The 18,860-nt window shown below is 41.2% G+C and overlaps 1 protein-coding gene across 1 annotated transcript in view; it reads right to left on the bottom strand.

Annotated features, from left to right (window-relative positions):
• The window catches only part of dgkza (diacylglycerol kinase, zeta a), a gene marked incomplete at its 5' end in the record, with an annotated part of 102,408 nt that overhangs the window by 11,692 nt on the left and 71,856 nt on the right, over positions 1-18,860 (bottom strand). The window contains 7 exons of the mRNA XM_080023889.1: positions 1,674-1,723; positions 5,026-5,082; positions 5,714-5,806; positions 11,787-11,929; positions 12,476-12,516; positions 13,954-14,020; positions 18,387-18,425. Of these exons, the coding sequence (XP_079880015.1) occupies positions 1,674-1,723; positions 5,026-5,082; positions 5,714-5,806; positions 11,787-11,929; positions 12,476-12,516; positions 13,954-14,020; positions 18,387-18,425 (490 nt within the window). The remainder of the gene's footprint in view (positions 1-1,673; positions 1,724-5,025; positions 5,083-5,713; positions 5,807-11,786; positions 11,930-12,475; positions 12,517-13,953; positions 14,021-18,386; positions 18,426-18,860) is intronic.

Here is an 18,860-nt window from a genome sequence, read left to right as displayed (position 1 = left end):
ACACACACACACCCGACACGGACGTGGACGGATGAAAAGAAACTCCGGATCGGGGCAGCAAATATGTGGGAAAAAAAAATCCAAATAAGATGACACGTATTCAACACATATGATAGAGGAGGAACAGCAAACCGCTGATTGCTCAACTTCCTCCAGTGCTACTGCTCTTTTACACGCGGCTGTTTTGAAGCTGTTTTTTATTTTTATTTTTTATTTTTCAAACCAAATGAATCAACTCACATAATTATAGGGGAGTCGCCGCGGCCACACGAGACACTGTGGAGAATTTGGCTTGAGCCAACATGGCCGCTCCTTCTCCCCAGGCTGCGCTAAGCATTGCACTGAAAACCTCCAGTATATCTCCAACGAAGAGAAGCCAGAGCGGCAGAGCGGCCCGGGCAGCATTTAATAAAGCTGCAGTTACATCTTCTCCAAAGTAATCTCACCAGAGAGCTCTTCATCGTGTAGGAGCTAATCCCAGGTCGTGTTTCGTGGGTTTTTTTTTTGATTTGCTTTTTCTTGCGGATAGAGGCAAAGAATCTTTAACGCAAAGAGCGGAGCTTTGAACGTTTGGGAGATCTCGCCTCCTGGACTGCATTTCACAACAAACCTCTTTTTTCCCCCCCTTTTTAATCGTAAATGGGAAACAATCGGAGCACGTACAAGGGTTAGGTTTGTGGGTTTAAACCGTGTGAACGTTCCGTAAAACACGCTCCGGCCAAGAGAAACCGGACCAACTCGACGGCGGAACGGTCCCTTATATCCCCGAAAATATATATTTGCGCTGTTGTTCGCGAGTGAAGCGACTGAACTGGATTGAACTCCATTATTCCGTCTTGTGACACTGTGTGAGCGGGCTCGCAGTCATACTGGATTTGCACATTTAGTTTGACTATTAAAAAAGTCTCTTTGAAGATCTGATCAGCCTATGTGGTATTGACTGCTTGCCTGGTGCTGGTGCCTGATCAAACATTTCCACCGCGCCTGGTGAAATTGCACCGAACGCGAGCTGTCCACCTCTGTAGTTCCCGTTCAGGCCCTCGCATCCAGAGAAGTGTTTTGGCCCTGTGTGTGATGCAAGCTTCTATCTGCCAACTGCATGTTTTATCTCGCTTGGGCTGCCGGATCCTTTGATATCGGTGTTAGAAATACTATCCATGTTTCTGATAATATGGCCCAAAACGGTTCCAATATCTTTTTTGTTTTTTTTCCCCCCAAGCAAAGAGGAAAAAGCATTAAGCTGGTGTCATAAATAGCATGTTTAAGGATGAAAATGACAAAATACTAAGCCAACAGCAAATGCATCTTCATGTTATTGCATTACAGTGTATCTTATAAATAAAAAAGTATTTTCATCCAAATTTGACAGTCCATCAGTGTCAACGATCCATACAGGTTTTTTGACAAATGAGAGCCCTTGTTCAGTGTATCGGATTTTGCCAAAGTGCAGTGCTCTTCTTTCGCGCAAATAGTCATTCTGTGGCAAGTAGAGTAAAAAAATTGAAAATTATTGTGAAATTAAAATAAATGTAGAGTGGAACTAACTGAAACTTTTCAACTTCAATGCCCAGATCCTAATTAATTACCTGTAGCATGACGACCGTCCCGTCTGGGTGCGTGGGTGCGTGCGTGCGTGTGTGTGTGTGTGTGCGTGCGTGCGTGCGTCCGCGTACCTTTTTCACGCTCACTGTCTCTCCCACCCTCCTGATGGGCGTCCTGTTTCCTGTGGAGGGAAAGAAAAAGGGAGAGGAAAGAATAAGAATAATAGACAGGGAGAGGGAAAAGCAGCCCATCAGAAACAAAAGAGCAGAAACATGTTCTCTAAATTAAAATGCAATTTTCTACCAATTTCAAAAGGAAATGTCAAATGTCATTTTCGTTTTCCAAATTGTTAGAAAATTGCATTTTAATTTTAACTGAGAATTGACTATTGCTTGCATAAATGGAAAATGAGGGTACATTGGTTATATTGCCTTTTCATTTTTAAAATTAGAATTAACATTTGAATATTGTCCACTCTACAGCAGGGTTACGAATTTGAAAATTAAATGTCAAAGAGTTTTTCCATTTTCACTTTAATATGGTCAGAGAACACCCATACAAGTATGTGAAAATGATAATGCTAATTGGATTATTGCACTTTCATTTCAATTTCTACTCCAATAACACCTTCATCTGCGGGAAATTATAATGCTATTGTGTAATTACATTTTCATCTAAAGTTTACATTATCATTTTAATATAGTCCCCTCTAGGCTTCCATCGTGACACTGTTCATTTGTAGATCATGAGTACAAGAAATAATACTGCCGCAATGGAAGAGATCGAGTTTATTCATTCCAAATATCAGGAAGGACGCACGCTCGGATGGCTCAGAAAATCTCCATGGGAACGGAGGCTAATTAAACAGAACAGTTAGACGACCAGGGGGAAGTTCTCCTGTTTGGTTTTTACACAAACACAAAGCACTGAATCACAGCAAATCGGCTTCACAAGCCATTATAAAAAAACAACAGGAAACAAAATTACTGAGAGAAACACCCCCCTCCACACACACACACAACAAATTGGCCATTAAAATGAGCTTTCCATGTCAATATAAATCCACATTGCATCCATCCATCGTCCACGGCTTGGAACCAAAGCCGTGGGTATTCCCGGCCTCGGACAGCACGTGTTCGTCCATCGCTGTTATAAATGATTTATTGGCTACGCTGGAGCGCTGACCTATAAATACGACGGATATTTATCTAGTTCTCTGTTACTTTAGCAGATACAGACTCTTTACAAAGCCGAGTAGATCGACTCCATAAGCAAGAAAGAGCGAGAAGGAGCGTGTGTTCATACATGAATGTACGACGCTGTACGTTTTCTCACTTGATGATAAACACCATCATTCAAATGTCATACTCATTGATACTTATACTACATGTTATTTTAGTGATGGAATGAAGTCTGTGTTGCTACACTTGCATATAGAGCATATGTGGCAGGAAACTGGCATAAATACAACATATAGTATAATGACACAAACTAGTATTTACGCAACTTATAGTATCGGTGTTCTGTACGAAACTAGCAAATATAGTATAAATATCTATGAAATTTTGAAATAAAACATTTTGGCTTAATTAAAATATATTTTTTATATCTTAGGTTATGTTTATTCCTACTGTGTATTGGTTGGCATTAGTTTTATTGTAAATGATCTGATTTTTTGCTGATTGCTTATTGGTAGGTTTAATTTGTTGATTTTTAGATGAGGTTTGTTGTATTTTGCCAAATTCATTTTCCTGTTATTGTAAGGGTTAGTCGATTGTGTTTGTAGATGAAATTCATTATTCATTGTTCATTATCAGGTTCATTTTTTCTGGTTTATTGTTCGATTTATGGGTTTATTTTACACTGAAAATGTTCCCTCTCTTCTAGTTAATTCTTTACACTTTTTGCCTACGAGTAGTTTATTGTAATAGACGGTTTACTGATGACTGCCCATGTGGTTTATAGTAGTAGTAATAGTAATTAGGCCTATTTTATCCATGTTAGTGCATCAACTAGGATTCAGAAGGGAGCGGCATCGGGGAGGAAAACACACTTGCGGTGAAGTACAGGAGGGAATCCTACTGAAACATGCCGCACGCTCCATCTCGCCCAGGGACCCAGTGGATCTCAGGAGATCGTATCAAACCCTGCTCTACTTTCAAACTCTGTGACTCTTTCATTCAGACTGTACATTGATGAAAGGCTGGGCGAGTAAACCGGACGATTGCAACTCAAAACGCCAAGAGTGAGCAGCCGGTGTTGTGATCAGTCCAAATGAAACGGTACTCAGCCCTTTAAAATGCGCGAGGCTGCCTTCTAGAGATACTATAAATCAAACAAATTTGCAGAGATTTAATTTTTTCTTTATTAAGAACAAAGAGAGAAAGAAACGCCAACGCCGGCGCGGCGCAGAGTGCCGTGCATTTTTCAAAGTCTCTCCTTAAAACACACACTGATATCGAGAGGCGGTGAGAAGGCGCGTTCCCCGCACTGTTAAATCGTTCCTTAATGGGCTCGGGAGGGTTTCCCTGCTTAGTGTTTGCCGCGTAACTTCAGGATTTGTGCTTCTAATTTCATTTTAAACTGTTCTGTCGTAACGGAGCGTAAACCAAAGCAGCTGGCATCATTACGGCCAGATGCGGGGAGACTCACGGGGGCGTTGTATTACAGTAAGGAGGCGGAGGACGGGCGGGAGAGGCGTAGAGATAGACCTGAATTTTGAAAAGCAAAAATATCTAAATCCACAGTTTCACCCAGAAATGCCCTGCCAGTAGGAAGATACTCTAATCATCCCTGGAGGGAAATATCAAAAACAATAACATTATCATATTTATTTATTCATGATTATAACAACAATTATAATAAAGGGGTAGAATAAGAAATAATGAAGAATTTGCAATTTGAAAAGAATACAATTCAATGAATAAAAAAGAGATTAATGACAGAAATACAATTAATACAAATAAAATTAACGATAAAAACATGGACATGAATTTTCATTGGGGAAAAACGGTATCTATAATAAACCTTATTATAGGTACTTTTGCTGTTAGAAATGTGTCAAAAAACCTACAGCACTGACATATTGACACCGCAATACATTTAAATTGTGATTTCTTTAGCCACACCACACACTAACAAGTAATGTTTGCTTGTCTATTATGACAGGGGGGATATTTCTGTGGACAGCCACTGTGAGGGAGTGTTATGAGATATTACAGATTTTATGGGATGTGCTATCTCCCTCTCCCATATGTCCTTGTATAAATGGCGTTTTTGGACAAAGACCGTCTGTATCTTTGTGTATACACACAGTGAGCGGGAGGAGGAAATTTTACTGACATGGTGAAAAAGTAGGATAGACCAGTGTGACTGTGTGTGCGTGCGCGTGTGCGTGTGTGTGTGTGTGTGTGTGCGTGCATGCGTGTGTATATGATAGAGAGACAGAGTGAAAGAGAGAGAGAGAGAGTTGTGTATACTGACCTCTTTGTTGACTGGAAATCAGCAGCGGTCGTGTTTGAGCGATGAATACAGCCCGCCCTTTTAAACGCACACACACACGCACGCACACGCACATGCACACGCACACACACACACACACACACACACACACACACACACACACACACACACACATACACACATTGAGTGGTGTGGACAAACACATGAGAAATTGAACAAAAAGACGATGAATCAGGGGGATATTCCCAAAATCTCACAAGAATCCCTTTCAAAAACTCTCGAATCGATACACGATTCTATTTTTCTGGAAAATTTCAGAAGCAGGAAGACTCACTTTGATGAGAGATATGTAAATGTAGTTCATATGGGCTACATTTCCCGATTACTAATCCGATCCTTGACCTTGGATTATGGCTCCCCAATTTGGGAAATCAGGGTAATATTTGTTGAAAGTAAAGTATTTGACAACCACGGTTGTAAAATAGCATATTTGTCATGCACAAGGTTGCAGCATTGATTTTACCCAGAAATGAATTATTCGTTGCCGTATCAATATTTGATCAATTTAAATGTAAAAAAGGTGGACATAAAAGTGTCACGAAACAGTAGCTCCATTTGAATAAAAACGGGACAGATTACAATACGTTGTTTCATATTTGGCCACATGTGCGTGTATACACGGGTGTGTATGTACAGTATGTGAACAAACCTGTTAAGTTTCCTGCCGGTCTTAGTAACAGTCAGCACAGCCTCAGGCAGGGAGCTGTCACTGCTCACCCTTTGCCTCTGGGGAGCGCTATAGCTGGGGGAAAAAAATAAATAAAATAAAATAAAAATAAATAACAGAAACGCAGAGGTCAGAGGGGACAAACAGAGCTTGACTGGTACGGTTTTTCAGAAGGAGAAAAACTTTTCAAAAAACAGTTAGCAGGCTTGATTGCCTGGTACAGGACAGGCTTGCTTATTGGTACATAAAAGTAGGCTTGGGCGATAATGTAAAATTCCAATCGGCAATCGCTGGGGACCTGTGATCGATGGACGATTTATTATTATTATTATTATTTAGTTATTTACACACGGATAGAACGTAATGTAATGTGGCAAATACGGTCTCCCCGTTACAGAAATGCAGGATTTATTATTTACAGGTAAAGTATTTACGCAAAAACATCCAGTTTTTATTAAATGAAGTCCCAAAGCAACAGGGAGACGGGTTTTCTTGGAACGCGACGGAACGGGACAGTCCCTGAACTCAGTTGTGTTTAGAACATTTTGTTTCATACATTTGGAAACAAACTCAAATAAATAGATGCAAAATAAAAACACAGACACGGGAGTGCCCACGGTGCACCGCTGTCTGTCTGGTGGAGAAAAAAAAAAAACTCCACTCCCATCCTCTGAGTTAGCTTTACGTTTTTTATTTTCCATACAAATGAGAAACGAAGGAAATAAAATGAATCAAAATCTTTCTCGACGAGAATATATTATATATTGCTATATTATAATCACAAGATTTGCATATAGAGCGGGGAAGAGAGACCCGACCACAAGTGGTTACTCGACAGCTCTGGGCAGAGAGGGCGGGAGCCTCTGCCCCCTCTCTCCCTCCTCGCCTCTCATCATAAACGGCGTTAAAAAAAAAATAATAATAATTGTTGGAATCGCCGCACACTCGACTGCCAGTAGGAAGCGGCGCAACATCCTGGTTCTAGTTTATTACATTAGCAGGGACGTAGCCAAATGAGGTGATTTACTGAAGTGCAAGAGTCAATAAAAACCTGAAATATGTGAAAAGATGCATCGTTTGGGACAACTGGACTGCACTGAAGCACAGTGAGAATCTGCAGCAGAGAACTCTTCCTCAGTAGTAAAGCGTTCAGCGAGGTTGTGCTATGAACAGTTACTGTATCAATTATAGGAACTGACATTTTAATAAGACCTGGGCTAAAAAGAAAAGGGCAAACCTATCCTTTAATGGTGCTGTGATTACTTTTTATTTGAGATAAGAGACATAAGTCAGTTAAAAACATTTAAAATAAAAAAGTATAAAAACAATGGCTTTAGCACAGCAACCAATCATCCGCGCTGAATGTGGAGCTTAATAGAACTTCACTGGAATCTCATTTAACAACAGAAAGCAAGCTGCTTTCCAGCCAGTCAGGCAAAACAAACAAATCAGAAAAACACAGGGTGCTGAAAGAAAGCCAGAGGGCTAGGGAGGAGCGTAGTTCAGTTCCCTCAGGAAAGCTAGAGAAGACATGTTATCCCCTCTTAACCAGACACACACACACACGCACACACACACACACACACACGCACACACGCACACACTTTACTCCATAGGTAAAAACAGTGAGGCTCACTTGGGAATAAGGAGAATTTGTATGGTTTCATTAAGTTGTGTGTGCGGCACACAGGGCAGCGATGGTCTGGTCGTTCACATTTGTGTGTGTGTGTGCATGCGTGCGTGCGTGCGTGCGCGTGTGTGAAAGAGAAAGAGACAGGAAGAGTTAGGAAGTGTGCACGTACTGTACAAGCAAGCCTATGTGTTTCACAGTCCCGGTGGTAGGACTTTTCTTCTAGCCCTGCGCCTGAAATGACTTTTTACCTCCCACACAGCACATGTTCATACTATGGTGCAGCGTTAGGGAGTATGTGATTAAAAAGAACGATGGCTTCCCGGATGCATAGCGTCGTCACAGAGCCCCATCACTTCCAGCATGTCAAATGGATGAAACCACAAACCCACCAAACATGAAATATTTGAAAGATATGAACATAAAAGCTATGAATTCTGTCAATTAATGTCGTTACAAGACATATTTTACGATGGAATAGCTATAATCTTGTCAACACATATGTATTCTGCATGTATTTGTCAAACTGGTGTTATTTCAAAAGGTCCTTTACTGTAGTACCAAAACATTTTTGAACAGAAAAGGTCATCGCAAACATTGCAATTGAGATTCTTCTGAGGAGCCGGCATAAGGGCAAGACTATTGTTTCCAGGGAGGTGGTAACAGTCATCCTCTAGGAGAGCTGGCTGCGATCACGAGGTTGTAAATAAGCCTCAGAAAAACAAAAAAAGAAAATTATGAAAAAATAAAAAATAAATAGAAATAAAAATGCCATGCGTTATTGGAGCTAACTTTCTCACCTTGAGTAGGGTTAGCTCATATGAGCAATGAAGGGTGAGAGCAGAGACCAGAGGTTTTGAAGGATTTTTAAGCCGATATTTCTGTGTTAAGACCTAACCTTTTCATTTGACAGGCTTGTTTCTTATAATGATCGGGCTATTAAAAGAGCTACGTGATACTGTGATTGGAAGAAACAGGCTTGTGAGAGGTCAATCACCTTATCGGTATATGAATATATGATGCATATTAAAAGCAATCAGCTGGAGCTGTAACAGCTTGGGCCCGTTCCAGACTCACGGTTACATATTTCACAGACCGCTAGCCGTGGAATTCCAAGTGGAAGAGTCGTATCCAATGTCTTCCAATTCTGTCCTATTCCACTGACGGTACGAGAGATGTGGCTCTGAAGTTCCTCGATTTTTTTCCTTTTTTGTTTTTTGATTCAGGAGCACCCAGGAGAGCGGTGAGTAGGCAGAGTGGCCAGGTGTAAACGGCCACACGGTCCATCAGGCGCTCGAGGGGAAAACCGTGACTGATTGCTAACCGAGGAATACGGGGAGAGGATATCAACAAACGCAATAAAAAAAAAAAAAAAAAAAGAAAAAAAAAAAGAAAAAGAATCAACACAATAAAATGAGCTAAACGGTGGACTGGTACGCCTGCTGACTTGGCACGGATTTGACTGGATTTTACCAAGAGTGTAGAGAGATAGGAGCAAGATTTGAAACCAAAACTGGCAAAAACAAACAAAAGAAAAACAAAAAAACGCTCCTTTCCTTTTTTTTCGCTCATTAGTTGGCAAACTGTACAGACTGCGAGTCAAAGCTGATCGATACGGATCGACGGACACTTTCACAAAATAATGAATAAACGCCACAAAAACAACGGCTTATCACACTGAATCAGCACCTCCAAGGAAGGAAGGATAACCCTCGTTAGGTCTGCATTATGAATACATTGCGGGGCGCTAGTTATTCCGTCCAGCCCCCGTGTAGGGAGGGTGCATGTACCAACTATGCTACACAAGATCAGGAGATGTTTGGAGGAGAGACCTTCATCTCGGGCCTTGCACGGGAGATCTGTGTGCGAGGCAAAAAGAGGAGAATAGTGATGTACGGATGCCAGGGTACAATTCCGCTCCAGCGCTCCCATAGGCCATATTTAAAATTCAGCCTCTATTGATCTATCCGCCGCTCGTCTCTGCATTCCTGTCTTCTTGCTTTCCATCCCTACAGCTGCCTACGTGTGACAACAATCAAGCACAGAGTGCACTGCAAAGTACCACTGCAGCGGCACGCTGAACCCAAATTGAAATGGATTAGTATGTGTCCTAATTGCGAAATTGTGAAAAAAAAAATATCACAATTTACACTTGTTCTAACTTGCAATCATGATTCCAACGTATACATTTTTACAATTCTTAATGAATTTTATTTCTGGTTATGGATCAAAGTCATCCGTCCGCTGTTACCAAGTGGGGCGGCAACTCTCCGTCAGAAACAAATCGTTTGAAGCTCTGACAAACTCTTTTGATACCCATCAGATTTCTTTCTGTTTGTCTGCCAGACATTTTGTTCCTTCCCCTTTCCCTCACTTTCTTTTGTCCTGCCTCTCATTCGGCAGCTTACTCTTCTCTGAATCTCCGCCCGGGGTCTGCTTCCCGTCCTTTTCCCCATCCCCTCCTGACGTCCACGCAGCCTCTCCCATAAACAGCATATGTTTTGTTCCCCTGCGGCTCTCCTCTGATGCAAGCTGGAGCTGCCATTCTGACTTTGTGATCGGCATCGGGAAAAGCTCAACGCCCTCCCATATTGTGTCTGACCTGGACTCCCACTCACAACAGCAGGTGGAATATGAATGCTGGGTTTGCGCGTCACCAGGACAACACAGAGACAGACAGAGACAGAGTGAGAGGGAGATAGAAGGCCACAAGAGAAGCACAAAGCAAACTAAGAAGCTTTGCTTCTGTTCAAACTCTGTTTCAAATCTCTTTTTGCTCCTGAAAGCCCACTGGGCATGTAAGGAGCACAGTGTAGACCAAACATCAACATAAAGAACCAACATCCTGCACCCTCCACACACAGGCCCCTCCAATAGCAAAGTTGAATTGCCTGGTGCTATCTATCGTGTAATGTTATCGTAGCTAAGAAAACGCTACATCCACCTTTGGATGACACTTGGTGAGTAAATGAGTTGACAATATAACGGTTACCTAATTCCATTCTATATTCATGTTTTCATATGCATAATACATTATGGGATCATGCACATTTCCGTTACATTGCATTCATTATCCATATATCATTCATATTTTATACAAATGGGAAACATAACACTGACGCTTCATGGTACAAGACTTTGGGCATTCCTTCAAAATAAGCCTATAGTTTAATAATTTAGGGAGGAGAATTTATTTACTTTAAACATCAACTGTTAAAATCCCATGTTTGGCAAAAAAAAACAACGATTGACATAACATTAAAAACAGTCAGTTATAACTAACTGAATCCAGATTACACTAAATGGAAGGTTTTCTAAATGTCAGACAATGTCTTTGGATTGACATGTATTCCAGTGTTTCAAAATGTGTCTTCTTTTATAATAACTATCTCCATCCTGAGTTTGGGGTAGGGGTGCAAAGGATCACAAAACTCACGGTTCAGATCGTATCACGGTTTTTAGTCACAGGATGGGATCATTTTTCGGGGTTATAAAAATAAAAGGGAGACAAATTAAAACTTTGCTTTCCATTTATTCTGTATAACACTTAAAGCAAGGACCTTTTGCCCATGCGCTTAAATGAAAACAACATTCAAGATGTCCAATGTTTAAATAAAATGAAAAAAAATATATAAAATATTCAAAACTCAGCTGTTAAATTAAACTGCAATACGAGGCACGCATGAAACCCTCTTTCTTTAAACAGGGTAGTGAATGAAAAAACATTATTAGAACTGAATTTACTTCCAATAAAAAAAAACAGTATCATGTTAAATTGCTCACGTTTATAACAAACTTAATTTTACGAAAATCGGTTCAGAATTAAGCGAGTCACAGTCTATTTCGAGATAAGTCTGCATCTCTCAATACACATCCTATTTGTTTACTGGAGGATCTTGACCGCTCCAATATGGCGGACGCGCAGACGCATAGCGCCGACATACAGCAGCTCATTCACGACATGTCGCGAAGTAGCGGCAACGCACTGTAGCTCGACGAAGCGCAAAGCAATCATTGCGCTTCAGAGTAAAACACAGCAAGCATCAAACATCTTGTTTATCGTCTTTTCACTGCAACTCTGCATTAGGATTTGGGGAATTATTACTTTAAAAAGCAACAGCGGCAGCAAAACCGGACGTCACATGCGTGCCGAACGGCGCGGGGAGGCGATCCGTACGGATCGTGGATCAACTGCATTCCGTTTTACCAGTTCAGAGTGGAGCAAATGCATGCGCACACTTCAACCAATTTCTCATGATGTAAGGTCCAGACTTCCCACCGGCCGCGCCCCCTCTGTTTCATACTGTGCAAAGTAGTATTGACGTTTTCAGAGAGTTTAAAATCATTCTTTTCCGGCCGTCAAGTCATCTGAACCTCTGCAAATAACCGGGGTTGAAACGGTGAGACTGGCTTGGGTTTACTGACCTTAGGTCCACCTGGTTGGAGGAGAGACAGACCAGGTCGGGCATGGCGGAGGGGGAGGTGCCCACGGTCTTCATGATGACCAGCTCGGGATCCAAGATGAAGAGCTCCTCGTGAGAGATCTCAGACACGTAGTTCTGATGCTCCTAACAAGACAACACATTTAGTTCGTTTTTTTTTTTCAGTTTCGATTAGATTTACTCGATCAGGTGGATCGTAACACACCAACCAATAATAGCATCAAATATTCTATTATATATAATGTACTGTTTGATTTACTGCTTATAGTCTCATAGTCAACGTCACACATTGAACCCCATGAAAAACAGATTCATGTCAAACAATCAAATACTCAATGTTTTTGTCAAGATTTTGATGAAAATGATGACACCCATGTCCCTCTCCTCTCCTTGAGGAACCACAGATATACTGGGATAACGGCTTCAATGTATGATGGATGCAAAAGGTCTTTCTGGAAGCTACTGTAAGGACTTGATAGAGCAGCTGACTGAGACTCATTGGTCAGAAAAAAAACAAAGTAGAGTTGAGAGAGGACACCTCACCCAGCCTTTGTTCAGTCAGCGCTGAGGGAGCACATTTTGCTAATTACTTTGGGCAAAAGACGATGACGTGCATTAGCCAGAAGCAAAGGATTCAGAGACAGAAAAACTGAGAGTGACAGACAAGTTTACCTGCGCTCGGTCTATTCTGTAGAAGCGGTCTGCCGTGGTCGCTAGAAAAAGAGAGAGAACAACCACTAATAATATGATAAAATGAAAAAAGGTCTGTAACTAGAACTATGATGGTCTGTAACTATATGAAGAGCAACAATTGAAGCTGCATCAACCAAAACTGATGTAAACTACGATTTAAATATGTGATATGCAATGGAACTGTCAGAGTGCGCTGTCAAGATGCTTATGTAGCTCCAAGGTACTCACAAAGAAATATGTTAAAATGCCTTTATAAAATCAAAGGCATTGGTATTTGAAAATAAATATTTATATCTCGCAGCCGCAACAGAAGACAGAGTAAACTAAATACATCTTCAGTTTATATTTGCTTTGTTTGGAGAAAAGATCGCTCTGATCAGCGCTGCGAAGTTGCAGGTAGTAATTTGCCTTATTACCAGCGTTCCTCTCTGGCAAAAACAGCATCTGTTTTTCTGAGCTTATTTTGGTGATTAACTTAAAAGTAGCGGAATTAATAACTTATTGTTTATTATTCTAAAGTCTAGTTTTACTGAAGCTATTAACTGTTTGGGTGTGTGTGAAATATTCTCATATTTTTGTTTTTATTCATAATTTAATATTCAAATAAAATGTTCTTATTTAGAAAGCGTTTTCCTTTACAAATAAATCGTAAATTGAATCAAAACATTTAAATGGGAAATCAAATCGAGGTCGTGGATTTGGAGGATCGTGACACCCCTAATGAGTATAGATTCATCAAAAGTTGATACCCACCCTAATTGGTTGTACATTTCTGTAGCTCCCAGACTAATGAGGTGTCACTCGGTTTAATATTCTTGTATTTTCGCGCCTCACATTGCAAAGACAAAGTTGTAAGTTACATTAGAAGACTATAACTGCGATAACTGATGCTCCGAGCCCGAGACATTGTGCGTCTTTGAAGGTCTCCCTGACTCTGTTAAGATCTCTGAGGTATTTGCTTTTAATGTTCAGCACAGTCAATTCCACTCCACAGGAAAAGTCTCAGCAGTTTCCCGGTAAGACAGCTTTTTTTTTTTTTTTTTTTGGCAGGAAGAACATTTTGATCTATATTAATCACATGCGGAAGGGCCCAGCAGCAAGGCTCCAAAGGGCTGAATAATGAAAGGTGTTACTATAAGCACCCTTGAGTCCTTCTCTTACTAAGTGGGTTACAGCCATCGCTGACTGAGATCAGGTGCAAATCTCCTCAGAAGTTTGACGCCTGAGAACTGAATTATGCCTGTAACGCGGAGTCGAAAGATTGAATCAGACGCGCGCTGAGTGGGTTGCTCCTTCGTCGAAACAAGCCAGCATACAGAGCTGGACACAGTTCAACCCCGCTCTATATTTGAATGACACGAAGGTACCCTGACCTCTTGCTCTTTTTTTTTTTTTTTTAAACCAGAAGGTCCAAAGGCTCGAGCTGCTGAACAACGGAGGATCTGCTTTCTACTTACGATCGAGGAAACACCATTTGGGGGACAATCTCTGTGAAGACAGCACCTTTGGTTGACCACCCTCCCCCTGAGTAAGTGACAGAGAGAGAGAAACAGGGACAGACAGACAGAACACAGCTGTTAGGACCGGACTGGATTGGACTTTATTTCTCCCTGTGGGAAAATGGAGGCATGCACCAGGAGGAGGGATGGATGGACGGATGGATCTCCCTTTTGCAGATCAGTTATTTCCCAGAAAAGGGATCTGATGCCGTTCTGTCTATCTAAAAGTAATACCTTCGTCAAAATGTGGACAAATAACTTCTTTGCAATAATCCTTTTACAAAACTGTCCCATTTTCGACACAGACAGGGCTGACGGGATCACGCGTGGAAGTCATGTGGTTTATCCTTGAGGGATGTCTAAGGTACAGACAGGCAGCCTTGCGAGGCTAAATGTTTTTTTGTTTTTGTTTTTTTTTTGAGCTTAGTACCTTCACTTTCACTTTCTTTTTCTGCCTATCCAGGTCGGCGGCAGAACAACCGGCACAGCTAAACACCTGCGGGGCTTTTGGAATGGCCAATCAAATAGTGAGTGGATCTGACAGACGCTTCGATCCCTTCATTGAAAACTTCCTCCCCTCCCGCAGCCTCCCTTCCCTTCGCCTGTGTTGTCTGCTGACTCATCAAAGCCTCTCGCTGGCTGCTCCCCTGCTCCGGTGCAGGAAGAAAGTAAAGGGAGATGAACCGCTTGTCAGTTTGTCTTACAAAGGTTGGAATGGAGCTTCCCCAACACACTCTGAGATATGCAGAGGCAAGCAGGCAGCTTTCTGCTTCAGGCGCAAACACCCAATACACCTTTTGCAGTATAACTCTCGTTACCGTCTAGTGCCCAGGATCTGACCAAAAAAGGGCAGCGGGTGTCGTTCAGTGGAGAGGCCGAGGGGCTAAATGTTCGGGAGTGAAAAGGCAAACTTTTGAGGTTTAAAAGGTCATTTCACTCACTGAATACCAACACGGCAGATATCGTGGAACCATCTCAGCCTCGCCTTATTTCCCAGGTTTCTTTCAAGCCCCGAGCTACGCCTTAGATGCCCTCTCTGAAAATGTGATGTTTGTAGTGGCTTCAAAGTTGAAACTCAATGAATTATACAAGTTTTTGGTATTGATAGGACAGCTCTATATCACATATATCACAATACAATATCACAATACAATGGGGGGGAGGGACATTTATTGTCCAATCCTCCAATTGAATAATATACAGCATTGTGTACTGTCTACTATCATCAATAATGTGACAAAGGGGAAATTTCCAGTTGTATGTATGTTGTTAAACATGCAAACAAAAACAAATACATGAAAAAGCAATAGCATACCTGTGCATAAGCAAACACCCAAAACAGCTGTACTACTGTCACAGATAGTAAACACTCTTAGCAAGCACAACTGTGAAACTGCGAAGTAGCCCATGCATCATGCTTCAAATCGCGCGCGCGCACACACACACACACACACACACACACACACACACACACACACACACACACACACACACACACACACACACACACACACACACACACACACACACACACACACACACACACACACACACACACACACACACGCGCCTGTGGTGCGGTGTGGTTTAAGCAGTAACACCTGTCTTGTGTCTGTGTAATTGGGCCCGGGATGAGAGGTGGCTGTACGCATGTTGTTTGTCAGAACACTCATGGAGCAACGGGTAAATCACCCATCCACACACACACCTGAGGAGAGCCTCTGTCATGACATGTGTCCATCTGTCTCGGCTTCTCACATCAAACCACACTCTACAATAAACTGGTTGTGTTGTTGGCAACATCTCTGCCTGTGTCATGGAAATGCGACTCGTGGCAGGCAGAAATGCTGACATTTTTAGACAAATTGATTTATTTGTGGCAGTCTCAGCCAACAAAATTGCTATTTATGCATTTCCATATTTCCTCACGTACTTTGGATATTTATATTGGATTTATTCATTGTTTGATTTTCACGCCTACCTCGAACCGCATTTGGATTACTAACCTAATGATAACCCACTGTTTTTAATCCATATATTTACATATTACACATTTTTGTATTATTGTATTTGATACCATTATATTGTGTATTTTTTCTATTTTTAATTAAAAAAAACCCTTTTTTTTTTATAAAAATGTCAATATTTTAACTGCTCTGTGCGCTCGGATGTTTTCCACCTCACCCATCTCTCTGTTTATCCCTCTCGCTTCATCCTTTCCTACCAGAGAGGGTAATACATTAAATCTAAAAACCAGACCAGGTCGGAGGGGAAAATAAATATGTCTGTGTACAATATATACTGTATATGTATAAATTTATTTATATCCCAAATGAAATTTGCTTGTGTGTTGACTTGATTAGGGCTGTACCTGACTCAGAATTTTACCAGTCGAATCAGAGAGGGGACAGGACGGTACTGAATAGGCTCCGGCCTAAATTATTAAAGACCATAGAATTGATAAGCTCCGACGTTACCGGTACTGTCAACGGTATTATAGAAATTAAGAAAAAGGATTTTCTACTTATTTAGGCTATATAACCCATTTCTAATTTGCAATAATATGAGAATCTTCGTCTAAGAAGCATTTTCGCTATTATCAGAAGAGACATCTCTCTCCTCTCTCTCTCTCTCTCTCTCTCTCTCTCTCTCTCTCTCCATCGCCGGAATGGAGATACAGTAAGCGCGAGCGGCGGGGGGAACGTCAGCCTGGCTCGCACCCACGCACGAGGAGACTGCGCCCTCGTCTCCCCCTCTCCATGCGTAATGCACAGGAAATAAAGCAGTGTCAATTCTGCTCTTCATTTATTTTAGTTTTCCTCTTCAAAAAAAATAAAAATAATAACAATAACATAAGAGTACCGTTAGAGTACCGGATGGATAAGCAGTATCGGTAAGGGTAGTTTTACCGTTAAAATCTGAACGATACCCATCTCTACGTCATGTCCCGTCCCTGTTCCTATTTAGTTGTTTTATTTGGCATGGCTATCGGGGCGCACGGAGAGCAGTGTGCCTTCGTGCCTAAACGCGGATGATTCACACATTTAAAAAAATTAATATTTATATTTATTTTCCCCTCATTTATAAATCCTCATTGAAATGTTAACCCTGTGGATTCTTGTATGGTTCTACTTGTTTCATCCTGTCATTGTAATGCATGCTGACCGACAAAAAAACAAAACAAAAAAAAACAAAAAAAAAAAAAAACCCAAAAAAAACCACTGCTTGACTTGAAGAATCTCAGCTGACGGACAGGTCTCGGGTCTAGATTTTGACTTACTTGTAGTTGTCGAAAAGTGAAGTTTTGTTTTCGTTGATTTTTGTTGATATTATTGTACATCTTCCTTCAGTGGTATTTTGAAGACAAATTAAAGGCTACTTCCGGCATTTTTCTTATCTAATATGTAATTTTATATTATTACTTTTATTCTTTTTTTTTTTTTTTTTATTGTTTTTCTCTCATTTTTAGGTTATACCTGCCAATCTGTTGGCAGATCTTTTATTGGGTCCAGTTAAGGTTTATTGATTATTTTCAAAACTATATATATATTGCCATTATCTTTTTTCCTATTTTTATTGTATTGCTTTGTTATTGTTTTGCCCTTGGTCTTGATGTGAGCTGCTGAAACACTGCAATTTCCCTTCGGGGATGAGTAAAGAACAGCATCCATCTGTCTATTTAATGGCATTAATTGCAGCACTACACAGTCCGCACTCAATACATTTTGACGAACAACTGATTTCAGCAGAAAATGTTCAAAATTTCAAGCTGTTGTTAAAACGGTGTTTGGCTTAAAGTGACGTTTGGTCATCCAAGCTGGCCCTCCCACTCGCCGTGCAATAAATAAATCCATTTCTTTCCTCAGACTCGTCCTGCGTCTTTGTGACTGCAAGCGTCTTTTTTTTTTTTTTTTTTTTTTTTTTTTAAACAGTATTTCAGTGTTTGTATAGAAAAATCCTCCTGAACCTCACAGATGGTAGCTCGTAGCCTGGGGTTTGCGAGAATCTGCTTTGTTTATCAGTGGTTGCCATGGTGTTGCAGGTACACAACATTCAATGACAAGCCACCCCCCCCATTATCCATTTAGAGAAAAACTGAGGTCGAAAACAGGAAATTAAATTGGTTGGAGGTGACTTTAATGATTGGAAGTCACAGCACTGGAGCTTGTTGTGGTCTGATATTACACTTTCTAGCCCCAACTGACAAACCTCAAGCGGGTCCGTTTGATAGAAGGATTCGTTCGAAGCAGATATCACTGAAATTCCCTGCGATTGTTGTGCCAGTAAATACTTTGCTATTAGGCCGGTGCTTTGCGGTCAGTGAAGGTCGGTTATCCCGTTTGCCTCTTTTGACAAAAAACGCAAGACATTCATGGTGTCCAACCACCAACCTGTCGTGTGCAGAATGAGTGATGGGCAGAGCAGACATCCTGGAGGGCAAAGAGAAGAGGTGAGAGGAAAATGAGGATCCGAGGAAAGAGCAAAGCGGGGAAAGGCCGGGAAGTGCTCAGATATCAGCAGTGGGTAGACCTAAACACACAATGCACTTACCGTATTACCCTAACCCATCAAGTGAACGTGGGTGTATTCATTAAAAGCTCTGAAGGTGCGGTCAAAGTTCGGCTGCGCTTTTCATGCTGCGCTTTACACAAACTTGTAAAATTGGCAGAGAGCATACAGGGGTGCATGGAGCGGGGAAAAAAAAAAAGCAGAGGATCTGTTCAAGCTGTCATAAAACACCCGTGATTGCAAATTTGAGAAAGCTGATAAACCGCGTGATTGCGGAGTGTTGCGTATTGTATTTTAAAGGCTTCACTGTCAAAATAAAAGGTAATCTCTAACGTAATTTCCTCTTGTAAATGGTG

The sequence above is a fragment of the Zeus faber genome (genome assembly GCF_960531495.2).
Source record: "Zeus faber genome assembly, chromosome: 2".
Taxonomy (NCBI): Eukaryota; Metazoa; Chordata; class Actinopteri; order Zeiformes; family Zeidae; genus Zeus; species Zeus faber.
Note: the sequence above shows the minus strand (reverse complement) of the source record. Positions and strands in the feature narration are given on the sequence as shown.